A 27,383-nucleotide genomic window follows, 5' to 3' on the forward strand; every position below is an offset into this window, starting at 1 on the left:
GACAGTAGTACAGTACATTAGAGGACAGTGGCACAGTACATTAGAGAGGACAGTGGTACAGTACATTAGAGAGGACAGTGGTGCAGTACATTAGAGAGGAGAGTGGTACAGTACATTAGAGAGGAGAGTGGTACAGTACATTAGAGAGGACAGTGGTACAGTACATTAGAGAGGACAGTGGTATAGTACATTAGAGGGGACAGTAGTACAGTACATTAGAGCACAGAGGTACAGTACATTAGAGGGGACAGTGGTACAGTACATTAGAGGGGACAGTGGTACAGTACATTAGAGGAGAGTGGTACAGTACATTAGAGTGGACAGTGGTACAGTACATTATAGAGGACAGTAGTACAGTACATTAGAGGACAGTGGTACAGTACATTAGAGGGGACAGTGGTACAGTACATTAGAGAGGACAGTGGTACAGTACATTAGTGGGGACAGTGGTACAGTACATTAGAGGGGACAGTAGTACAGTACATTAGAGGACAGTGGTACAGTACATTAGAGGACAGTGGTACAGTACATTAGAGAGGACAGTGGTACAGTACATTAGAGCACAGAGGTACAGTACATTAGAGGGGACAGTGGTACAGTACATTATAGAGGACAGTGGTACAGTACATTAGAGGACAGTGGTACAGTACATTAGAGGGGACAGTGGTACAGTACATTAGAGGACAGTGGTACAGTACATTAGAGAGGACAGTGGTACAGTACATTAGAGAGGACAGTGGTACAGTACATTAGAGGACAGTGGTACAGTACATTAGAGAGGACAGTGGTATGGAACATTAGAGGGGACAGTGGTACAGTACATTAGAGAGGACAGTGGTACAGTACATTAGAGAGGACAGTGGTATAGTACATTAGAGGGGACAGTAGTACAGTACATTAGAGCACAGAGGTACAGTACATTAGAGAGGACAGTGGTACAGTACATTAGAGGGGACAGTGGTACAGTACATTAGAGGGGACAGTGGTACAGTACATTAGAGAGGACAGTGGTACAGTACATTAGAGAGGACAGTGGTACAGTACATTAGAGGGCACAGTGGTACAGAACATTAGAGCACAGAGGTACAGTACATTAGAGAGGACAGTGGTACAGTACATTAGAGGGAACAGTGGTACAGAACATTAGAGGACAGCGGTACAGAACATTAGAGAGGACAGTGGTACAGTACATTAGAGAGGACAGTGGTACAGTACATTAGAGGGGACAGTGGTACAGTACATTAGAGAGGACAGTGGTACAGTACATTAGAGAGGACAGTGGTACAGTACATTAGAGGGGACAGTGGTACAGTACATTAGAGGGGACAGTGGTACAGCACATTAGAGGACAGTGGTACAGTACATTAGAGAGGACAGTGGTACAGTACATTAGAGGACAGTGGTACAGTACATTAGAGAGGACAGTGGTACAGTACATTAGAGGACAGTGGTACAGTATATTAGAGAGGACAGTGGTACAGTACATTAGAGAGGACAGTGGTACAGTACATTAGAGGGGACAGTGGTACAGTACATTAGAGAGGACAGTGGTACAGTACTGCACCCCAGGAATATCCGGACAACCATCCCCCAATATAATGCACCCCAGAAATATCCGGACCAGCAACCTACAATATACTGCACCCCAGGAATATCCGGACAACCATCCCCCAATATACTGCACCCCAGAAATATCCGGACAACCATCCCCCAATATACTGCACCCCAGGAATATCCGGACCACCAACCCACAATACACTGCACCCCAGGAAAATCTGGACGACCATCCCCCAATACACTGTATGCCAGTAATAGAAAGGACAGTGGTACAGTACATTAGAGGGGACAGTGGTACCGTACATTAGAGAGGACAGTGGTACAGTACATTAGAGAGGACAGTGGTACAGTAGAGAGGAGAGTGGTACGGTACATTAGAGGGGACAGTGGTACAGTACATTAGAGGGGACAGTGGTACAGTACATTAGAGAGGACAGTGGTACAGTACATTAGAGGGGACAGTGGTACAGTACATTAGAGGGGACAGTGGTACAGTACATTAGAGGGGACAGTGGTACAGTACATTAGAGGGGACAGTGGTACAGTACATTAGAGAGGACAGTGGTACAGTACATTAGAGGACAGTGGTACAGTATATTAGAGAGGACAGTGGTACAGTACATTAGAGAGGAGAGTGGTACAGTACATTAGAGAGGAGAGTGGTACAGTACATTAGAGAGGAGAGTGGTACAGTACATTAGAGGGGACAGTGGTACAGTACATTAGAGGGGACAGTGGTACAGTACATTAGAGGGGACAGTGGTACAGTACATTAGAGAGGACAGTGGTATAGTACATTAGAGGACAGTGGTACAGTACATTAGAGGACAGTGGTACAGTACGTTAGAGGGGACAGTGGTACAGTACGTTAGAGGGGACAGTGGTACAGTACGTTAGAGGGGAAAGTGGTACAGTAGATTAGAGGGGACAGTGGTACAGTACATTAGAGCACAGAGGTACAGTACATTAGAGGGGACAGTGGTACAGTACATTAGAGGGGACAGTAGTACAGTACATTAGAGCACAGAGGTACAGTACATTAGAGGGGACAGTGGTACAGTACATTAGAGGGGACAGTAGTACAGTACATTAGAGGACAGTGGTACAGTACATTAGAGGGGACAGTGGTACAGTACATTAGAGAGGACAGTGGGACAGTACATTAGAGGGGACAGTGGTACAGTACATTAGAGAGGACAGTGGTACAGTACATTAGAGGGGACAGTAGTACAGTACATTAGAGGACAGTGGTACAGTACATTAAAGGGGACAGTGGTACAGTACATTAGAGGAGAGTGGTACAGTACATTAGAGGGGACAGTGGTACAGTACATTATAGAGGACAGTGGTACAGTACATTAGAGGGGACAGTGGTACAGTACATTAGAGGGGACAGTGGTACAGTACATTAGAGAGGACAGTGGTACAGTACATTAGAGAGGACAGTGGTACAGTACATTAGAGAGGACAGTGGTATGGAACATTAGAGGGGACAGTGGTACAGTACATTAGAGAGGACAGTGGTACAGTACATTAGAGAGGACAGTGGTATAGTACATTAGAGGGGACAGTAGTACAGTACATTAGAGCACAGAGGTACAGTACATTAGAGAGGACAGTGGTACAGTACATTAGAGAGGACAGTGGTACAGTACATTAGAGGGCACAGTGGTACAGAACATTAGAGCACAGAGGTACAGTACATTAGAGAGGACAGTGGTACAATACATTAGAGGGAACAGTGGTACAGAACATTAGAGGACAGCGGTACAGAACATTAGAGCACAGAGGTACAGTACATTAGAGAGGACAGTGGTACAGTACATTAGAGGGGACAGTGGTACAGTATATTAGAGGACAGTGGTACAATACATTAGAGGGAACAGTGGTACAGAACATTAGAGGACAGCGGTACAGAACATTAGTGAGGACAGTGGTACAGTACATTAGAGGGGACAGTGGTACAGTACATTAGAGGGGACAGTGGTACAGTACATTAGAGAGGACAGTGGTACAGTACATTAGAGAGGACAGTGGTACAGTACATTAGAGGACAGTGGTACAGTACATTAGAGAGGACAGTGGTACAGTACATTAGAGGGGACAGTGGTACAGTACATTAGAGGGGACAGTGGTACAGTACATGAGAGGACAGTGGTACAGTACATTACAGCACAGAGGTACAGTACATTAGAGGGGACAGTGGTACAGTACATTAGAGGACAGTGGTACAGTACATTAGAGAGGACAGTGGTACAGTACATTAGAGGACAGTGGTACAGTATATTAGAGAGGACAGTGGTACAGTATATTAGAGAGGACAGTGGTACAGTACATTAGAGGGGACAGTGGTACAGTACATTAGAGAGGACAGTGGTACAGTACTGCACCCCAGGAATATCCGGACAACCATCCCCCAATATAATGCACCCCAGAAATATCCGGACCAGCAACCTACAATATACTGCACCCCAGGAATATCCGGACAACCATCCCCCAATATACTGCACCCCAGAAATATCCGGACAACCATCCCCCAGTATACTGCACCCCAGGAAAATCTGGACGACCATCCCCCAATACACTGTATGCCAGTAATAGAAAGGACAGTGGTACAGTACATTAGAGGGGACAGTGGTACAGTACATTAGAGGATAGTGGTACAGTACATTAGAGGGGACAGTGGTACAGTACATTAGAGGGGACAGTGGTACAGTACATTAGAGGGGACAGTGGTACAGTACATTAGAGGGGACAGTGGTACAGTACATTAGAGGGGACAGTGGTACAGTACATTAGAGGGGACAGTGGTACAATACATTAGAGGGGGCAGTGGTACAGTACATTAGAGGGGGCAGTGGTACAGTACATTAGAGGGGACAGTGGTACCGTACATTAGAGGGGACAGTGGTACCGTACATTAGAGGGGACAGTGGTACCGTACATTAGAGAGGACAGTGGTACAGTACATTAGAGAGGACAGTGGTACAGTAGAGAGGAGAGTGGTACAGTACATTAGAGGGGACAGTGGTACAGTACATTAGAGAGGACAGTGGTACAGTACATTAGAGGGGACAGTGGTACAGTACATTAGAGCACAGAGGTAGAGTACATTAGAGGGGACAGTGGTACAGTACATTAGAGGACAGTGGTACAGTATATTAGAGAGGACAGTGGTACAGTACATTAGAGAGGAGAGTGGTACAGTACATTAGAGAGGAGAGTGGTACAGTACATTAGAGGGGACAGTGGTACAGTACATTAGAGGGGACAGTGGTACAGTACATTAGAGAGGACAGTGGTACAGTACATTAGAGGACAGTGGTACAGTACATTAGAGGGGACAGTGGTACAGTACATTAGAGGGGACAGTGGTACCGTACATTAGAGAGGACAGTGGTACAGTACATTAGAGAAGACAGTGGTACAGTACATTAGAGAGGACAGTGGTACAGTACATTAGAGGGGACAGTGGTACAGTACATTAGAGGGGACAGTGGTACAGTACATTAGAGAGGACAGTGGTACAGTACATTAGAGGACAGTGGTACAGTACATTAGAGGACAGTGGTACAGTACATTAGAGAGGACAGTGGTACAGTACATTAGAGAGGACAGTGGTACAGTACATTAGAGGGGACAGTGGTTCAGTACATTAGAGGACAGTGGTACAGTACATTAGAGGACAGTGGTACAGTACATTAGAGGACAGTGGTACAGTACATTAGAGAGGACAGTGGTCAGTACATTAGAGGACAGTGGTACAGTACGTTAGAGGGGACAGTGGTACAATACGTTAGAGGACAGTGGTACAGTACGTTAGAGGGGACAGTGGTACAGTACGTTAGAGGGGACAGTGGTACAGTACATTAGAGGGGACAGTGGTACCGTACATTAGAGGGGACAGTGGTACAATACATTAGAGGACAGTGGTACAGTACATTAGAGAGGACAGTGGTACAGTACATTAGAGAGGACAGTGGTACATTAGAGAGGAGAGTGGTACAGTACATTAGAGGGGACAGTGGTACAGTACATTAGAGGGGACAGTGGTACAGTACATTAGAGGGGACAGTGGTACAGTACATTAGAGAGGACAGTGGTACAGTACATTAGAGGGGACAGTGGTACAGTACATTAGAGAGGACAGTGGTACAGTACATTAGAGGGGACAGTGGTACAGTACATTAGAGGGGTCAGTGGTACAGTACATTAGAGCACAGGTACAGTACATTAGAGGGGACAGTGGTACAGTACATTACAGCACAGAGGTACAGTACATTAGAGGGGACAGTGGTACAGTACATTAGAGGACAGTGGTACAGGACATTAGAGGACAGTGGTACAGTACATTAGAAGACAGTGGTACAGTATATTAGAGAGGACAGTGGTACAGTACATTAGAGAGGACAGTGGTACAGTACATTAGAGAGGACAGTGGTACAGTACATTAGAGGACAGTGGTACAGTACATTAGAGGACAGTGGTACAGTACATTAGAGGACAGTGGTACAGTACATTAGAGGACAGTGGTACAGTATATTAGAGAGGACAGTGGTACAGTACATTAGAGAGGACAGTGGTACAGTACATTAGAGAGGACAGTGGTACAGTACATTAGAGGGGACAGTGGTACAGTACATTAGAGGACGGTGGTACAGTACATTAGAGGACAGTGGTACAGTACATTAGAGGACAGTGGTACAGTATATTAGAGAGGACAGTGGTACAGTACATTAGAGAGGACAGTGGTACAGTACATTAGAGGGGACAGTGGTACAGTACATTAGAGGACGGTGGTACAGTACATTAGAGGACAGTGGTACAGTACATTAGAGGACAGTGGTACAGTATATTAGAGAGGACAGTGGTACAGTACATTAGAGAGGACAGTGGTACAGTACATTAGAGAGGACAGTGGTACAGTACATTAGAGAGGACAGTGGTACAGTACATTAGAGGGGACAGTGGTACAGTACATTAGAGGACGGTGGTACAGTATATTAGAGAGGACAGTGGTACAGTACATTAGAGGGGACAGTGGTACAGTACATTAGAGGGGACAGTGGTACAGTACATTAGAGGACGGTGGTACAGTACATTAGAGAGGACAGTGGTACAGTACATTAGAGGGGACAGTGGTACAGTACTGCACCCCTTGAATAACCGGACAACCATCCCCCAATATACTGCACCCCAGAAATATCCGGACCAGCAACCCACAATATACTGAACCCCAGGAATATCCGGACAACCATCCCCCAATATACTGCACTCCAGGAATATCCGGACAACCATCCCCCAATATACTGCACCCCAGGAATATCCGGACCACCAACCCCCAATATACTGCACCCCAGGAAAATCTGGACAACCATCGCCCAATACACTGTATGCCAGTAATAGAAAGGACAGTGGTACAGTACATTAGAGGGGACAGTGGTACAGTACATTAGAGGATACAGTGGTACAGTACATTAGAGGATAGTGGTACAGTACATTAGAGGGGACAGTGGTACATTACATTAGAGGGGACAGTGGTACATTACATTAGAGGGGACAGTGGTACAGTACATTAGAGGGAACAGTGGTACAGTACATTAGAGAGGACAGTGGTACAGTACATTAGAGAGGACAGTGGTGCAGTACATTAGAGAGGACAGTGGTACAGTACATTAGAGGACAGTGGTACAGTACATTAGAGGACAGTGGTACAGTACATTAGAGGACAGTGGTACAGTACATTAGAGGACAGTGGTACAGTACATTGGAGAGGACAGTGGTACAGTACATTAGAGAGGACAGTGGTACAGTACATTAGAGAGGACAGTGGTACAGTACATTAGAGGGGACAGTGGTACAGTACATTAGAGAGGACAGTGGTACAGTACATTAGAGGGGACAGTGGTACAGTACATTAGTGAGGACAGTGGTACAGTACATTAGTGAGGACAGTGGTACAGTACATTAGAGGGGACAGTGGTACCGTACATTAGAGGACACAGTGGTACCGTACATTAGAGGACACAGTGGTACAGTACATTAGAGGGGACAGTGGTACAGTACATTAGAGAGGACAGTGGTACAGTACATTAGAGAGGACAGTGGTACAGTACATTAGAGGACAGTGGTACAGTACATTAGAGGACAGTGGTACAGTACATTAGAGGACAGTGGTACAGTACATTAGAGAGGACAGTGGTACAGTACATTAGAGGGGACAGTGGTACAGTACATTAGAGAGGACAGTGGTACAGTACATTAGAGGACAGTGGTACAGTACATTAGAGGGGACAGTGGTACAGTTCATTAGAGAGGACAGTGGTACAGTACATTAGAGGGGACAGTGGTGCAGTACATTAGAGGGGACAGTGGTACAGTTCATTAGAGAGGACAGTGGTACAGTACATTAGGAAGGACAGTGGTACAGTACATTAGAGGGGACAGTGGTACAGTACATTAGAGGGGACAGTGGTACAGTATATTAGAGGGGACAGTGGTACTGTACATTAGAGAGGACAGTGGTACTGTACATTAGAGAGGACAGTGGTGCAGTAACACATCTTTATGACAGCATTAGCATATTATTAGCATATCTCCAGATCTTGGGATCTCTACATTTTCACCACTTTTCACTCTTGGTGCTTCAGGTCAGTGATGAGGCACGTAGATGTCTGGCTGTCTCTCAGATGTGTATGTCCTGTAGATAGAGGATTTTTTCTCAGGTAAGACTTTGCGATTGGTATTTGGTGATTTGAAGTGTGGATTTCTCAGAGTTACAGGACTGTCTCTCGTGTATGGATGTCTCATAGTTAGCCAGCAGACTCTTCAGGGTTGATGTCTGAAAGTTACAGAGCAGTCTCTCCAAGGTCGATGTTTCATAGTTGCAGGGCTGTCTCTCGCGTATGAATGTCTCATAGTTGTAGAGCTGTCTCTCCAGGTTGGATGTCTCATAGTTACAGGGCTGTCCCTCCCATGTGGATGTCTCATAGTTACAGGGCTTTCCCTCCCATGTGGATGTCTCATGGTTGCAAACTGTCTTCCCCATGTGGATGTCTCATAGTTACAGGGCTGTCTCTACCATGTAGATGTCTCATAGTTGCAGGGCTGTCTCTCCCATCTGGATGTCTCATAGTTACAGGCTGTCTCTCCCATCTGGATGTCTCATAGTTGCAGAGCTGTCTCTCCCATGTAGATGTCTCATAGTTGCAGGGCTGTCTCTCCCATGTGGATGTCTCATAGTAGCATGGCTGTCTCTCCCATGTAGATGTCTCATAGTTGCAGGGCTGTCCCTCCCATGTGGATGTCTCATAGTAGCATGGCTGTCTCTCCTATGTGGCAGAGCTGTCTCCCCAGAGAAGATGTCTCATTCCTGTAGGGCTCTTTCTGTTGATGTCTCATAGGTCCAGGACTGTCTTTCTGATGTAACAGTCTATGGAATAACTCTGGTCTCCCGGAGGTGAGCACTGTCTCTAGGTGCTGCAGTCTCTCAGGGTGGGTGGAGGTCTGTTTGTGTTGGTTGCACACTATGATGCAGTTTGGAGACTGAGCTGTCTATCTTCAGACTGGGACTGTCTATTCTTGGGATATTGACTGTTCCCTGAAGAGACTGTCCTGTGGGGAAGGTGCTGTCCATACTTCAGGTGTGGAGTCTCGTTGGAGATTTGGGCTGTCACTTGGTGAGGAGCGGTCTGTGTTATATTGGGAGAGTTTAAAGGGGGCTGTCTCCTGGTATGGGCTGGGGCTGTGTCTTTGTCTGGGCTGGAGGCTGTCTCTGGGTGGGAGCTGTCTGTGGGCTGGGGGCTGTCTCTTGGTGGGGGGGTAGAGGTGTGGTGTGTGGCAGTGGGCTGTCTCTTGGAGTGGGCATGGCTGGGGGCTGTCTCTTGGAGTGGGCATGGCTGGGGGCTGTCTCTTGGTGGGGGGGTAGAGGTGTGGTGTGTGGCAGTGGGCTGTCTCTTGGAGTGGGCATTGCTGGGGGCTGTCTCTTGGAGTGGGCATGGCTGGGGGCTGTCTCTTGGAGTGGGCATGGCTGGGGGCTGTCTCTTGGTGGGGGGGTAGAGGTGTGGTGTGTGGCTGGGGGCTGTCTCTTGGAGTGGGCATGGCTGGGGGCTGTCTCTTGGTGGGGGGGTAGAGGTGTGGTGTGTGGCTGGGGGCTGTCTCTTGGAGTGGGCATGGCTGGGGGCTGTCTCTTGGTGGGGGGGTAGAGGTGTGGTGTGTGGCTGGGATTTCATTGTCAGTTGCTGTTGAGTCTCCTTGATCTGTGGATGGTGAGAGCGGCTGGAGGTGTGTATACAAGTGTGATACATTGTATATAGGGGGGGGTGATACATTGTATATAGGGGTGTGTGCTATACATTGTATATAGGGGGGGTGCTATACATTGTATATAGGGGGGGGGTGTGTGCTATACATTGTATATAGGGTGTGTGCTATACATTGTATATAGGGTGTGTGTGCTATACATTGTATATAGGGGGTGTGCTATACATTGTATATAGGGGGGGTGCTATACATTGTATATAGGGGTGTGTGCTATACATTGTATATAGGGGGTGTGTGCTATACATTGTATATAGGGGGGTGCTATACATTGTATATAGGGGGGTGTGCTATACATTGTGTATATCTGTGTGATACATTGTGTATGTGTGTGTATATATATATATATATATATATATATATATATATACACACATTGTATATAGGGCTGTGTGTGATACATTGTGTATAGGGGTGTGTACATGGGCAGCAGGTGAGGGGGAAACTGTGTACATGTGTGGGGGGGGGGAAGGTGAGGGGACGCTGTGTACATAGGGGAACACATGTACATAGTGGCCCCCTCACCTGCCCCCCCCCCCCCATGTACACAGTGTCTTCTCACCTGCCCCCCCATGTACACAGTGTCTTCTCACCTGCCCCCCCCCATGTACACAGTGTCTTCTCACCTGTCCCCCCCCATGTACACAGTGTCTTCTCACCTGCCCCCCCCCATGTACACAGTGTCTTCTCACCTGTCCCCCCCATGTACACAGTGTCTTCTCACCTGCCCCCCCCCATGTACACAGTGTCTTCTCACCTGCCCCCCCATGTACACAGTGTCTTCTCACCTGCCCCCCCCATGTACACAGTGTCTTCTCACCTGTCCCCCCCATGTACACAGTGTCTTCTCACCTGCCCCCCCCCATGTACACAGTGTCTTCTCACCTGCCCCCCCCCATGTACACAGTGTCTTCTCACCTGCCCCCCCCATGTACACAGTGTCTTCTCACCTGCCCCCCCATGTACACAGTGTCTTCTCACCTGCCCCCCCCCCATGTACACAGTGTCTTCTCACCTGCCCCCCCATGTACACAGTGTCTTCTCACCTGCCCCCCCATGTACACAGTGTCTTCTCACCTGCCCCCCCATGTACACAGTGTCTTCTCACCTGCCCCCCCATGTACACAGTGTCTTCTCACCTGCCCCCCCATGTACACAGCGTCTTCTCACCTGCCCCCCCATGTACACAGTGTCTTCTCACCTGCCCCCCCATGTACACAGTGTCTTCTCACCTGCCCCCCCCATGTACACAGTGTCTTCTCACCTGCCCCCCCCATGTACACAGTGTCTTCTCACCTGCCCCCCCCATGTACACAGTGTCTTCTCACCTGCCCCCCCCATGTACACAGCGTCTTCTCACCTGCCCCCCCATGTACACAGCGTCTTCTCACCTGCCCCCCCATGTACACAGCGTCTTCTCACCTGCCCCCCCATGTACACAGCGTCTTCTCACCTGCCCCCCCATGTACACAGCGTCTTCTCACCTGCCCCCCCATGTACACAGCGTCTTCTCACCTGCCCCCCCATGTACACAGCGTCTTCTCACCTGCCCCCCCATGTACACAGCGTCTTCTCACCTGCCCCCCCATGTACACAGCGTCTTCTCACCTGCCCCCCCATGTACACAGCGTCTTCTCACCTGCCCCCCCATGTACACAGCGTCTTCTCACCTGCCCCCCCATGTACACAGCGTCTTCTCACCTGCCCCCCCATGTACACAGCGTCTTCTCACCTGCCCCCCCATGTACACAGCGTCTTCTCACCTGCCCCCCCATGTACACAGCGTCTTCTCACCTGCCCCCCCATGTACACAGCGTCTTCTCACCTGCCCCCCCATGTACACAGCGTCTTCTCACCTGCCCCCCCATGTACACAGCGTCTTCTCACCTGCCCCCCCATGTACACAGCGTCTTCTCACCTGCCCCCCCATGTACCGTCTTCTCACCTGTCCCCCCCATGTACACAATGTCATCCTCACCTGTCCCCCCCGCCATGTACACAGTGTCATCCTCACCTGTCCCCCCCGCCATGTACACAGTGTCATCCTCACCTGTCCCCCCCGCCATGTACACAGTGTCATCCTCACCTGTCCCCCCCGCCATGTACACAGTGTCATCCTCACCTGTCCCCCCCGCCATGTACACAGTGTCTTCTCACCTGTCCCCCCCGCCATGTACACAGTGTCTTCTCACCTGTCCCCCCCCGCCATGTACACAGTGTCTTCTCACCTGTCCCCCCCGCCATGTACACAGTGTCATCCTCACCTGTCATCCTCACCTGTCCCCCCCATGTACACAATGTCATCCTCACCTGCCCCCCCCCCCATGTACACAGTGTCTTCCCACCTGGGCCCCTGCATGTACAGTGTCCCCCTCACCTGTCTCACTATGTACACAGTGTCCCATCACCTGTCCCCCCTTATTTAAACACTGTGCCCCCTCACTTGTCCCCCCATGTACACGGTGCACTCCTCACCTGTCCCCCCCCATGTACACGGTACACTCCTCACCTGTCCCCCCCCCCCCCCATGTACAAGGTGCAATCCTCACCTGTCTCCGCCCCCCATATAGACTGTGTACTCCTCACCTGTCCCCACACCCTGTGTACACGGTGCACTCCTCACCTGTGCCCCCCCTATGTACACAATGCCCCCCCATGTACACGGTGCACTCCTCACCTGTCCCCCCCTCCCGTGTACACGGTGCACTCCTCACCTGTCTGTCCCCCCCTCGTACACGGTGCACTCCTCACCTGTCTGTCCCCCCCTCGTACACGGTGCACTCCTCAACTGTCCCCCCTCCCGTGTACACGGTGCACTCCTCACCTGTCCGTCCCCCCCTCGTACACGGTGCACTCCTCACCTGTCCGTCCCCCCCCCTCGTACACGGTGCACTCCTCACCTGTCCCCCCCCCCCCCCTCGTACACGGTGCACTCCTCACCTGTCCGTCCCCCCCCCTCGTACACGGTGCACTCCTCACCTGTCCGTCCCCCCCCCTCGTACACGGTGCACTCCTCACCTGTCCGTCCCCCCCCCCTCGTACACGGTGCACTCCTCACCTGTCCGTCCCCCCCTCGTACACGGTGCACTCCTCACCTGTCCCCCCCCCCTCGTACACGGTGCACTCCTCACCTGTCCCCCCCCCCCCTCGTACACGGTGCACTCCTCACCTGTCCCCCCCCCCCCTCGTACACGGTGCACTCCTCACCTGTCCCCCCCCCCCCCCCTCGTACACGGTGCACTCCTCACCTGTCCCCCCCCCCCCCCTCGTACACGGTGCACTCCTCACCTGTCCCCCCCCCCCCCCTCGTACACTGTGCACTCCTCACCTGCCCGTCCCCCCCCCCCGGACATGGTGCACTCCTCCCCTCCCCTCCCCGTGTACACGGTGCACTCCTCCCCTGTCTGTCCCCCCCCTCGTACCTGGTGCTCTCCTCAAACCTCCCCCCCCGTGTACACGGTGCACTCCTCACCTGTCCCCTCCACCCCATGCAGCCAGGTAAGAGGCCTGCAGTGTATTGGTGGTCTGTTGCCCCCGCTCACCATCTTCTCGCATTGTCCCACAGGACTGAGGGCTGTGACAGCTGCTGGTGACCTCCTCCTCCTGTGAGTGCCGGCCACGCATGGCGCAGTGACAGCTTCCAACATGGGCGTCCGGTGCATTTGGCTTCTTATCCCTGGACTTCTGCTGTTGGGTGAGTGTTGATGGTACAGGTACACCTGACTGGGGGTAAGTGTTAACAGCACTGATTCAAGGCAGCTGAATCACTAACCATGTGCTCAGATGACCCCTTCCTCCTCCTCCTCACTGGGGGAATAGACTTGTGCTCAGGTGAACCCTCCTCCTCCTCTGCACTAGGGGGATAGTCTTGTGCTCAGGTGACCCTTCCTCCTCCTCTTCACTGGGGGCATAGTCTTGTGCTCAGGTGACCCTTCCTCCACCTCCTCCGCACTGGGAGGATAGTCTTGTGCTCAGATGACCCCTTCCTCCTCTTCACTGGGGGGGATAGTCTTGTGCTCAGGTGACCCCCTCCTCCTCCGCACTGGGAGGATAGTCTTGTGCTCAGGTGACCCCTCCTCCTCCTCCGCACTGGGGGGATAGTCGTGTGCTCAGGTGACCCCCTCCTCTTTCGCACTGGGGGATAGCCTTGTGCTCAGGTGACCCCTCCTCCTTCTCCTCACTGGGGGGATAGTATTGTGCTCAGGTGACTCCCTCCTCCTCCTCCTCACTGGGGGGATAGTATTGTGCTCAGGTGACCCCCTCCTCCTCCTCCTCACTGGGGGGATAGTATTGTGCTCAGGTGACCCCCTCCTCCTCCTCCTCACTGGGGGGATAGTATTGTGCTCAGGTGACCCCCTCCTCCTCCTCCTCCTCACTGTGGGGATAGTCTTGTGCTCAGGTGACCCCCTCCTCCTCCTCACTGGGGGGATAGTCTTGTGCTCAGGTGACCCCTCCTCCTCCTCCTCCGCACTTGGGGGATAGTCTTGTGCTTAGGTGACCCCCTCCTCCTCCTCACTGGGGGGATAGTCTTGTGCTCAGGTGACCCCTTCTCCTCACTGGGGGGATAGTCTTGTGCTCAGGGGACCCCTTCTCCTCACTGGGGGGATAGTCTTGTGCTCAGGGGACCCCTTCTCCTCACTGGGGGGATAGTCTTGTGCTCAGGGGACCCCTCCTCCTCACTGGGGGGGATAGTCTTGTGCTCAGGGGACCCCTCCTCCTCACTGGGGGGGATAGTCTTGTGCTCAGGGGACCCCTCCTCCTCCTCACTGGGGGGATAGTCTTGTGCTCAGGGGACCCCTCCTCCTCCTCACTGGGGGGATAGTCTTGTGCTCAGGGGACCCCTCCTCCTCCTCACTGGGGGGATAGTCTTGTGCTCAGGGGACCCCTCCTCCTCCTCACTGGGGGGATAGTCTTGTGCTCAGGGGACCCCTCCTCCTCCTCCTCACTGGGGGGATAGTCTTGTGCTCAGGGGACCCCTCCTCCTCACTGGGGGGATAGTCTTGTGCTCAGGGGACCCCTCCTCCTCCTCCTCACTGGGGGGATAGTCTTGTGCTCAGGGCACCCCTCCTCCTCACTGGGGGGGATAGTCTTGTGCTCAGGGGACCCCTCCTCCTCCTCCTCACTGGGGGGATAGTCTTGTGCTCAGGGGACCCCTCCTCCTCCTCACTGGGGGGATAGTCTTGTGCTCAGGGGACCCCTCCTCCTCCTCCTCACTGGGGGGATAGTCTTGTGCTCAGGGGACCCCTCCTCCTCCTCCTCACTGGGGGGATAGTCTTGTGCTCAGGGGACCCCTCCTCCTCCTCCTCACTGGGGGGATAGTCTTGTGCTCAGGTGACTCCTTCTCCGCACTGGGGGGATAGTCTTGTGCTCAGGGGACCCCTCCTCCTCCTCCTCACTGGGGGGATAGTCTTGTGCTCAGGGGACCCCTCCTCCTCCTCCTCACTGGGGGGATAGTCTTGTGCTCAGGGGACCCCTCCTCCTCACTGGGGGGGATAGTCTTGTGCTCAGGGGACCCCTCCTCCTCACTGGGGGGGATAGTCTTGTGCTCAGGGGACCCCTCCTCCTCACTGGGGGGGATAGTCTTGTGCTCAGGGGACACCTCCTCCTCCTCCTCACTGGGGGGATAGTCTTGTGCTCAGGGGACCCCTCCTCCTCCTCCTCACTGGGGGGATAGTCTTGTGCTCAGGGGACCCCTCCTCCTCCTCCTCACTGGGGGGATAGTCTTGTGCTCAGGGGACCCCTCCTCCTCCTCCTCACTGGGGGGATAGTCTTGTGCTCAGGGGACCCCTCCTCCTCACTGGGGGGATAGTCTTGTGCTCAGGGGACCCCTCCTCCTCCTCCTCACTGGGGGGATAGTCTTGTGCTCAGGGGACCCTCCTCCTCCTCCTCACTGGGGGGATAGTCTTGTGCTCAGGGGACCCCTCCTCCTCCTCCTCACTGGGGGGATAGTCTTGTGCTCAGGGGACCCCTCCTCCTCACTGGGGGGATAGTATTGTGCTCAGGGGACCCCTCCTCCGCACTGGGGGGATAGTCTTGTGCTCAGGGGACCCCTCCTCTTCCTCCGCACTGGGGGGATAGTCTTGTGCTCAGGTGACTCCTCCTCCTCCGCACTGGGGGGATAGTCTTGTGCTCAGGGGACCCCTTCTTCGGACTGGGAGGATAGTCTTGTGGTTGCGGTGGGCTCGGGATTACATTGTATAAACATGGGATGTTTACTCCCAGTATCTTGTTTACTTTTTTTCCCATAAATGTTGCCACAGACTCATACACTGTGCGGGTGTTATCAGCGAGACCAGGGCCGGGACAAAGGGTAGGCGATGGCCTAGGGTGCCATCTCCTGGTGAATTACAGGGGGCGCAATGTAGCTCCACGTAAAAATCCCCCCACCCCACCCCACACAGCAGCATCCCTTCTCCACTCCAGCTCCGCAACGGCGGGACCTGCGCTGCTCCTCCTCTCTTCTGCTTGGCTCCAGAGCAGAAGAAAAGCTTCTAATTAATGTCACATGACCTCTGGAGCCAATCAGGAGAGGGGAGAAGTGCAGGGACAAGTGTAATGGCAGATGCCCCAACCCCCGCCCCCCCCCCCCCCCCCTCCCGACAGAGAACGATGAGGAGACTGATCGGCATCCTCAGAAACATCCTCAGTGTCCTCCTCCACTGCTACTGCTGTGTGGGTGAGTATTTGTGTACTAATGGAGTGAGTGTGAGTGTGAGTGTGTGTGTGTGTGTGTGTGTTAGTGGAATGTGTGACTGAGATAGGACAACTCCCAGCATGACCTGTGTAACTGAGGTAGGACGACAACTCCCAGCATGACCTGTATGACTGAGGTAGGACAACAACTCCCAGCATGACCTGTATGACTGAGGTAGGACAACAACTCCCAGCATGACCTGTATGACTGAGGTAGGAGGACAACTCCCAGCATGACCTGTGTAACTGAGGTAGGACAACAACTCCCAGCATGACCTGTATGACTGAGGTAGGAGGACAACTCCCAGCATGACCTGTATGACTGAGGTAGGAGGACAACTCCCAGCATGACCTGTATGACTGAGGTAGGACAACAACTCCCAGCATGACCTGTGTAACTGAGGTAGGACAACAACTCCCAGCATGACCTGTGTAACTGAGGTAGGACAACAACTCCCAGCATGACCTGTGTGACTGAGATAGGACAACTCCCAGCATGACCTGTATGACTGAGGTAGGAGGACAACTCCCAGCATGACCTGTATGACTGAGGTAGGACAACAACTCCCAGCATGACCTCTGTGACTGAGGTAGGACAACAACTCCCAGCATGACCTGTGTGACTGAGATAGGACAACTCCCAGCATGACCTGTATGACTGAGGTAGGACAACAACTCCCAGCATGACCTGTGTGACTGAGGTAGGACAACAACTCCCAGCATGACCTGTGTGACTGAGATAGGACAACTCCCAGCATGACCTGTATGACTGAGGTAGGACAACTCCCAGCATGACCTGTATGACTGAGGTAGGACAACAACTCCCAGCATGACCTGTGTGACTGAGGTAGGACAACAACTCCCAGCATGACCTGTATGACTGAGGTAGGACAACTCCCAGCATGACCTGTATGACTGAGGTAGGACAACAACTCCCAGCATGACCTCTGTGACTGAGGTAGGACAACAACTCCCAGCATGACCTCTGTGACTGAGGTAGGACAACAACTCCCAGCATGACCTCTGTGACTGAGGTAGGACAACAACTCCCAGCATGACTTGTATGACTGAGGTAGAACAACTCCCAGCATGACCTGTGTGGCTGAGGTAGGACAACAACTCCCAGCATGACCTGTGTGGCTGAGGTAGAACTACAGCCCGCAGCATTCACCTGTGTGACTAGGGTAGAACTACAGCTCCCAGCATGCTCCTGTGTGTGTAGGGAGGGGGGGGCGCCATTTGCCTTCTCTGCCTAGGGCACCAAAACTCCTTGTCCCGGCCCTGAGCGAGACCATTAGCTGTATATACGTATAACCTGGGGATCTCCTGTATATAATGATATATGTACAGCTGGTATAACCTAGGTATATACTGTATATAATTATATATGTACAGCTGGTATAACCTGGGTATATACTGTATATAATTATATATGTACAGCTGGTATAACCTGGGTATATACTGTATATAATTATATGTGTACAGCTGGTATAACCTAGGTATATACTGTATATAATTATATATGTACAGCTGGTATAACCTGGGGATCTCCTGTATATAATGATATATGTACAGCTGGTATAACCTAGGTATATACTGTATATAATTATATATGTACAGCTGGTATAACCTGGGTATATACTGTATATAATTATATATGTACAGCTGGTATAACCTAGGTATATACTGTATATAATTATATGTGTACAGCTGGTATAACCTGGGTATATACTGTATATAATTATGTACAGCTTGTATATACTGTATATAATTATGTGTACAGCTGGTATAACCTGGGTATATACTGTATATAATTATATATGTACAGCTGGTATAACCTGGGGATCTCCTGTATATAATTATATATGTACAGCTGGTATAACCTAGGTATATACTGTATATAATTATATATGTACAGCTGGTATAACCTGGGTATATACTGTATATAATTATATGTGTACAGCTGGTATAACCTAGGTATATACTGTATATAATTATATGTGTACAGCTGGTATAACCTAGGTATATACTGTATATAATTATATGTGTACAGCTGGTATAACCTGGGTATATACTGTATATAATTATATGTGTACAGCTGGTATAACCTGGGTATATACTGTATATAATTATATATGTACAGCTGGTATAACCTGGGTATATACTGTATATAATTATATATGTACAGCTGGTATAACCTGGGGATCTCCTGTATACAGTGATATGGGCTATGCTGGTATAACCTGGGTGTTATATATCCGCTATAATCTAGGCTTCCTCATGATGGGTGTCTTTGTTTCCGCTCGGCGGGAGGGCTGTGATCATGTGACTTTGGACCTTGATGGCAGCTGTTGGCTCCTGAATATTTTATGTGGCTTAATGTATGGAGGATCCGGCTGTAACGTGTGTTCTCCGGCTGGTGCCGCACCCCTCCCCCACCTCACCATTAGCGGCTGCTTATTTGGTGTGGTCATATTTTCTGTGATTTATTACGTTACAGGTTGTGATATATATATATATATACACACCGCACACGCGGCTGCCCAGGCACAGCTGACTGTGGCTCAGGAACAATCCACGAGAGGGAAAATGTGGTGCTGGTGGCGGCGTCCGCCCCTCCTCCACCCTGCACATTGTGATACAATCACATTACCTATTAGTCTCTGAGGCTTGTTCTGCCATGACGTGGGGCTGTGCTCGGCGTTACCATGGCGATGGTTGACGGTTCCCCTGCCGCTGATCCGCGTTTGTCTAATGGTAATGAACGGTGGGAGACGTGTAGTAGTAATAATAATGAGGATGTTGTATCTCAATGTACGGCGTTACCTAACTGCACCTGATACCCCCCCCCCCATCCCGTGTGGGGTCCCCCCCCCATCCGAGAGAGACCCCCAGATCTATCCTCTCCTCCGGTGTATGGAGTATATCACCAGGTGTTCATGTATGGTGGTGTCAGGCCCCACATGGGGTAAGATCTCTGTATCCTCTCCTCCGGTGTATGGAGTGTATCTCCAGGTCATGTATGGTGGTGTCAGGCCCCACATGGGGTAAGATCTCTGTATCCTCTCCTCCGGTGTATGGAGTGTATCTCCAGGTGTTCATGTATGGTGGTGTCAGGCCCCACATGGGGTAAGATCTCTGTATCCTCTCCTCCGGTGTATGGAGTGTATCTCCAGGTCATGTATGGTGGTGTCAGGCCCCACATGGGGTAAGATCTCTGTATCCTCTCCTCCAGTGTATGGAGTGTATCTCCAGGTCATGTATGGTGGTGTCAGGCCCCACATGGGGTAAGATCTCTGTATCCTCTCCTCCGGTGTATGGAGTGTATCTCCAGGTCATGTATGGTGGTGTCAGGCCCCACATGGGGTAAGATCTCTGTATCCTCTCCTCCGGTGTATGGAGTGTATCTCCAGGTCATGTATGGTGGTGTCAGGCCCCACATGGGGTAAGATCTCTGTATCCTCTCCTCCGGTGTATGGAGTGTATCTCCAGGTCATGTATGGTGGTGTCAGGCCCCACATGGGGTAAGATCTCTGTATCCTCTCCTCCGGTGTATGGAGTGTATCTCCAGGTGTTCATGTATGGTGGTGTCAGGCCCCACATGGGGTAAGATCTCTGTATCCTCTCCTCCAGTGTATGGAGTGTATCTCCAGGTCATGTATGGTGGTGTCAGGCCCCACATGGGGTAAGATCTCTGTATCCTCTCCTCCGGTGTATGGAGTGTATCTCCAGGTCATGTATGGTGGTGTCAGGCCCCACATGGGGTAAGATCTCTGTATCCTCTCCTCCAGTGTATGGAGTATATCACCAGGTGTTCATGTATGGTGGTGTCAGGCCCCACATGGGGTAAGATCTCTGTATCCTCTCCTCCGGTGTATGGAGTGTATCTCCAGGTCATGTATGGTGGTGTCAGGCCCCACATGGGGTAAGATCTCTGTATCCTCTCCTCCAGTGTATGGAGTATATCACCAGGTGTTCATGTATGGTGGTGTCAGGCCCCACATGGGGTAAGATCTCTGTATCCTCTCCTCCGGTGTATGGAGTATATCACCAGGTGTTCATGTATGGTGGTGTCAGGCCCCACATGGGGTAAGATCTCTGTATCCTCTCCTCCGGTGTATGGAGTATATCACCAGGTGTTCATGTATGGTGGTGTCAGGCCCCACATGGGGTAAGATCTCTGTATCCTCTCCTCCAGTGTATGGAGTGTATCTCCAGGTCATGTATGGTGGTGTCAGGCCCCACATGGGGTAAGATCTCTGTATCCTCTCCTCCGGTGTATGGAGTGTATCTCCAGGTCATGTATGGTGGTGTCAGGCCCCACATGGGGTAAGATCTCTGTATCCTCTCCTCCGGTGTATGGAGTGTATCTCCAGGTCATGTATGGTGGTGTCAGGCCCCACATGGGGTAAGATCTCTGTATCCTCTCCTCCAGTGTATGGAGTGTATCTCCAGGTCATGTATGGTGGTGTCAGGCCCCACATGGGGTAAGATCTCTGTATCCTCTTCTCCGGTGTATGGAGTGTATCTCCAGGTCATGTATGGTGGTGTCAGGCCCCACATGGGGTAAGATCTCTGTATCCTCTCCTCTGGTGTATGGAGTGTATCTCCAGGTCATGTATGGTAGATGTAGTGTTAGGCCCCGGGGGTGAGCTGGCCCTGATGAGGTGTGGATTTCCTCATTCATAGTAGAACCGGTCTTTCAGCTAAGTTACTGGATGTGCAGTGTCCCAGAACAGAGTTCCTTCTCTTGTTGTTTCCTTCAAAGTGTATCTTTGTATCTGAGTCAGTCAGTATTTTATTGTCCCTGTTTTGGACAACTATGGTCCACTGCAAACTGTATGGTGTCACCCCTCTCAGTATTCAGGTCTGCTGTTTCACTCTTTTTCATGTATATTTGGTCCTATATGTCCTAATGGTGTGATGATGCAATGGCTTGGTGTCACGTGACTTTGGCTGGGGAATACCATGTTACTTCCTCTCTACCTCATTCCTGTCTCCTACCTTCAAGGGGACAGGTTGTGTGTGTCCTCTCTCCAATGCCAGGAGAGAGACACGTGTGCTCTGCTGCTCCAGTGTCACAAGAAGTGTTCCAGTCCATTTGGGACCTGGCTGTGTCTTTATTCTCAGGTCTCAAGATCCTCATCTATACTAAAGATCTGGGTGCCGTTCTTCAGTTATTCCTCTCATCATCTTCTCTAATCATCAACAGCAAGTATTCATCTCAGTCTCATTCCACCCAGCATCTCAACTTCAGTATCACTACTACTCCCATCATTCAGCACGCCACTCTCACAGCCTATTGCAGCATCACCCATTACTCTGCCTTATACCCGGTTGCATCCGGAGAGACTGTTACTACTAGTTACCACCGTTATAATAAATATACAACTACCGTTGTTTCTGACCCTTGGCATTGGTGTGATGATTGGTGCCCTGACTAAGGACAACGAAGAATCGCTCGGCCTCCGCTCGGTCAGGTTCCTGGTCTACAGCTGCTATCCCTCTTGCCCATACCGTGACTACCATCAGGCAAGTGGCTAGCCGGGTTCCTACCCAGTACTACCACCACCAGTACTGCTAACCTCAGCGGAGTGGCCCAGCGCAGATGTATCTGCAGCTCCTGTCACCACGTGTGTTCGCCCATGTGTTCAGCTTCTGTATCCTCACATGTAAGTGGAAGATGATATCTGCCTGCGTGTTTCCCCAGCATCATGTCAATGGTCAAGTTTAGCATTCATGTACTTCATCTCACTCCTCTTGTGGTCATGTTCAGATCCTCCATCTCATTCTTCACCCCCCTCCCCTCATGTTCTCAGATTCTCCATCTCGCCCCTCTCGTGGTTACGTTCTCCACCTCGTCCCTCGCCCCTCTCGTGGTTACGTTCTCCACCTCGTCCCTCGCCCCTCTCGTGGTTACGTTCTCCACCTCGTCCCTCGCCCCTCTCGTGGTTACGTTCTCCATCTCGTCCCTCGCCCCTCTCGTGGTTACGTTCTCCACCTCGTCCCTCGCCCCTCTCGTGGTTACGTTCTCCATCTCGTCCCTCGCCCCTCTCGTGGTTACGTTCTCCACCTCGTCCCTCGCCCCTCTCGTGGTTACGTTCTCCATCTCGTCCCTCGCCCCTCTCGTGGTTACGTTCTCCATCTCGTCCCTCGCCCCTCTCGTGGTTACGTTCTCCATCTCGTCCCTCGCCCCTCTCGTGGTTACGTTCTCCATCCCGTCCCTCGCCCCTCTCGTGGTTACGTTCTCCATCCCGTCCCTCGCCCCTCTCGTGGTTACGTTCTCCACCTCGTCTCTCGCCCCTCTCGTGGTTACGTTCTCCACCTCGTCCCTCGCCCCTCTCGTGGTTACGTTCTCCATCTCGTCCCTCGCCCCTCTCGTGGTTACGTTCTCCATCTCGTCCCTCGCCCCTCTCGTGGTTACGTTCTCCACCTCGTCTCTCGCCCCTCTCGTGGTTACGTTCTCCACCTCGTCCCTCGCCCCTCTCGTGGTTACGTTCTCCATCTCGTCCCTCGCCCCTCTCGTGGTTACGTTCTCCACCTCGTCCCTCGCCCCTCTCGTGGTTACGTTCTCCACCTCGTCCCTCGCCCCTCTCGTGGTTACGTTCTCCATCTCGTCCCTCGCCCCTCTCGTGGTTACGTTCTCCACCTCGTCCCTCGCCCCTCTCGTGGTTACGTTCTCCACCTCGTCCCTCGCCCCTCTCGTGGTTACGTTCTCCATCTCGTCCCTCGCCCCTCTCGTGGTTACGTTCTCCACCTCGTCCCTCGCCCCTCTCGTGGTTACGTTCTCCATCTCGTCCCTCGCCCCTCTCGTGGTTACGTTCTCCATCTCGTCCCTCGCCCCTCTCGTGGTTACGTTCTCCACCTCGTCCCTCGCGTGGTTACGTTCTCCACCTCGTCCCTCGCCCCTCTCGTGGTTACGTTCTCCATCTCGTCCCTCGCCCCTCTCGTGGTTACGTTCTCCACCTCGTCCCTCGCGTGGTTACGTTCTCCATCTCGTCCCTCGCCCCTCTCGTGGTTACGTTCTCCATCTCGTCCCTCGCCCCTCTCGTGGTTACGTTCTCCATCTCGTCCCTCGCCCCTCTCGTGGTTACGTTCTCCATCTCGTCCCTCGCCCCTCTCGTGGTTACGTTCTCCATCTCGTCCCTCGCCCCTCTCGTGGTTACGTTCTCCATCCCGTCCCTCGCCCCTCTCGTGGTTACGTTCTCCATCCCGTCCCTCGCCCCTCTCGTGGTTACGTTCTCCATCTCGTCCCTCGCCCCTCTCGTGGTTACGTTCTCCATCCCGTCCCTCGCCCCTCTCGTGGTTATGGTCTCCATCCCTCCCCTCACCTCTGTTCTCAAGTTTTATGGACGTCTCTGTGTGACCGGTCCCTTAGTATTATAAGAGAATATGGATAGATTTGTGGTCACTGGTGCAGGAGTCGGAGCAGTGTGACCTGACTGCCCTCATATCCTCCCTCCATAGACTACAGCTGCTGGTCCTATTTGTTTTGTAGCCCCGTCCTCCTCCTCCTGGCCCCTCACATCCAGCTGTCAGGGTGGGGGAGGTGCAGACATTCACAAACATTATTAGAATCCATGTCCTCCACTGTGTGACCGTGTGACCGCGTGACACGTATGACCCATCACTCTGCACAGTGTATATAGAGGTTACGTATGACCCATCAATCTGCACACAGTGTATATAGAGGTTACGTATGACCCATCACTCTGCACAGTGTATATAGAGGTTACGTATGACCCATCAATCTGCACACAGTGTATATAGAGGTTACGTATGACCCATCAATCTGCACACAGTGTATATAGAAGTCACGTATGACCCATCTCTCTGCACAGTGTATATAGAGATCACGTATGACCCATCAATCTGCACACAGTTTATATAGACGTCACGTATGGCCCATCACTCCTCACATGGTGTATACAGGGGTCACGTATGGCCCATCACTCCTCACATGGTGTATACAGGGGTCACGTATGGCCCATCACTCCTCACATGGTGTATACAGGGGTCACGTATGGCCCATCACTCCTCACATGGTGTATACAGGGGTCACGTATGGCCCATCACTCCTCACATGGTGTATACAGGGGTCACGTATGGCCCATCACTCCTCACATGGTGTATACAGGGGTCACGTATGGCCCATCACTCCTCACATGGTGTATACAGGGGTCACGTATGGCCCATCACTCCTCACATGGTGTATACAGGGGTCACGTATGGCCCATCACTCCTCACATGGTGTATACAGGGGTCACGTATGGCCCATCACTCCTCACATGGTGTATACAGGGGTCACGTATGGCCCATCACTCCTCACATGGTGTATACAGGGGTCACGTATGGCCCATCACTCCTCACATGGTGTATACAGGGGTCACGTATGGCCCATCACTCCTCACATGGTGTATACAGGGGTCACGTATGGCCCATCACTCCTCACATGGTGTATACAGGGGTCACGTATGGCCCCTCCATCCATTTGGGAATGTCCTCAATCGGCAATAATTCTATGTAATGTGATGATGGTGCCTGGGTAACACTGACACGCTGACCTCTGCCACCTACCAGCTCTGCTGCGCCTTTCGTTGTGTTTGCGGAGACACGTGGTGGGATGAGCTGGCTTTGGGCATAGCTGGGATCTGTTGTGTGGGCGCGGAGCGTTACTGTGGGGGCTGAGACGTGAATGATGATGAATCTGTGTCACCGGATTGAAGCTACAATATGGAAGCGCTTTGGTGATGGAATGGTAGTCTAATATTTACAGTGAATGATCGATGTGACAGAAATAATTCTCCATTTTGTCTCTTCCTCACAGGCGTCTCCTGGGCTCAGCGAGAGGTGACCATCCAGCAGGGGCCCCTGTACCGCACAGTGGGCTCCCACATCACCATCTGGTGCCAGGTCAGAGGTTACCAGGGCCCCTCAGAGCAGACCTTCCAATACTCCATCTACCTGCCATCCGCCCCCGACAGGGAGGTCCAGATCGTGAGCACCCGGGACCCCTCCTTCTCCTACGCCATCTTCAGCCAGCGTGTCCGCAATGGGGACATCTACATAGAGCGAGTGACCGGTGACCACACTGTCCTACACATCGGCCAGCTGCAGGAACGGGATGCTGGAGAGTACGAATGTCACACTCCCAACACCGACCCCAAGTTCTACGGCAGCTACAGCGCCAAGGTCAACCTGAGCGGTAAGAAGTGGCGGTCAGTACAGGCTTGCTATCTCTTTTTCACTGAGGCTTGGTCCTCCAGTTTATTCCAGGGGCTCTGCACTCCCCCCTCCCCAAGCTTGCAGCCCTAATTGTAGCTCCACTGTACCAGCAATTTTACCTGACCTCTCGGGTATTGATTGCGGTTTCCTCCATCTTCCGCTCTCTCCACACGAACACATTTCATCTTAACTACTACTGAGAAGTATCAGGAATCCAGCAAAGAAGCTGCAGGAGGTGGCGTCTCCATCGCTAAGCGCATGACAGGCAATCAGGCGCCAGACAAGGAATTTACAAATTGGAATCCATTAGTGGTGACGGTGTGGATTGGTGGACATTTGGGTCTTGGGTATGGTAGGGAGGTGTTGTGATAGTATGGATCAATAGATGGTGGGGTCCTCATGATGGTGGGGAGGTCTGACTGTGTGGATTGGGGGATGTTGGGTTCCTGCTGATGGTGTGCAGGTCTGATAGTGGTGTCGATTAGTGAATGGTGCGTTCCTTGTGATGGCGGGGAGATCTAGTGACAGTGTGGACCGGTAGATGGCGGGGTCCTGATGATGGTGGGGAGATCTGGTGGAAGGGTCCTCATGATGGCAGTGAGGTATGGTAGTGGTGTGGATCCATGGATGGCGTGGTCCTGGTGATGGTTTAGATCGATGGATGGCAGTGCCCTGGTGATGGTGGGGAGGTCTGGTGATGGTGTGGATTCATAGATGTTGGGGTCCTGGTGATGGTGTGTATTGGTGGACGTCTGGGTCCCAGTGATGGCGGGAAGGTCTGGTGATAGTGTGGATCGTTGAATGGCGAGGTATAGTGACGGTGTGGATTGGTGTTTGGCAGCTTCCTGGTGATGGTGGGGAGGTCTGTTAGAGGTGTGGATCAGGTAATGGTGGGGAGGTCTGGTGATGGCATGGTTGTAAACGGGGGGGGTCTGGGGCAGCATCCCGTGCGTGGGTTCTGGTGGGCGGCGTGCCTTTAATGTTTAAGACACAATAAGGCCAGGAGCAGCTGTACAATTGCCCCCAGTAATGTGCTGGATCATCTAAACTGGCTAAGATTTCAGATTTTCCATGACTTTCCCCCAAGGTGGCACCCTCCCCCCAGGCTGTATATGGGGAGGTCCTGTCACCTTCCCCTCCTCTGTTCATTGCTTTCCCAGCTTGCACATAAATAGTTAATGGGACATATTTTGGACACTTTCCTCCCTGGCAGTGATGGCTTTTACAGACGCTCCATGGACTGTGGGGTGATAGCCGGGAGGGGGCAGCTAGCCGACAGCTGGGGCTGAACAGACAACAGAGACCTACAGGATAGTGAGCAATGTGGAAGACCGTGCCAGTGCCCACACCTGTGCCGCAACAGCTGCTAGTGATACCAGGGGGTGGGGGGGCGCTGCCATCGAATCATCAGACTCTCTACCCTCTTCTGTGCATGTGGCCCCTTCTCTGTATCCTTCACCTGTGTATGTGCCCCCCCCCCAACCCTCTCCTGGATATGGGGCCCCCTCCTCCTGTAGCCTCTCCTGGGTATGGGGCCCCCTCCTCCTGTAGCCTCTCCTGGGTATGGGGCCCCCTCCTCTTGTAGCCTC

General features: G+C 52.0%; 1 protein-coding gene across 2 annotated transcripts in view; it reads left to right on the plus strand.

The window, feature by feature from the left end:
- IGSF3 (immunoglobulin superfamily member 3) overlaps positions 1–27,383 on the plus strand; it is a 65,546-nt gene that overhangs the window by 13,646 nt on the left and 24,517 nt on the right. Inside the window, exons 1-3 of one of the 2 annotated variants that reach the window (XM_069946036.1) lie at positions 9,771–9,840; positions 13,442–13,570; positions 25,397–25,774. In XM_069946036.1, coding sequence (XP_069802137.1) covers positions 13,522–13,570; positions 25,397–25,774 — 427 coding nt within the window. In that variant the 5' untranslated portion in view covers positions 9,771–9,840; positions 13,442–13,521. Of the gene's footprint in view, positions 1–9,770; positions 9,841–13,441; positions 13,571–25,396; positions 25,775–27,383 lie in introns of those variants that run through there. The other variant, XM_069946037.1, reaches the window with a different exon arrangement.

The sequence above is a fragment of the Dendropsophus ebraccatus genome, chromosome 11 (genome assembly GCF_027789765.1).
Source record: "Dendropsophus ebraccatus isolate aDenEbr1 chromosome 11, aDenEbr1.pat, whole genome shotgun sequence".
In the NCBI taxonomy this organism is placed as follows: Eukaryota; Metazoa; Chordata; class Amphibia; order Anura; family Hylidae; genus Dendropsophus; species Dendropsophus ebraccatus.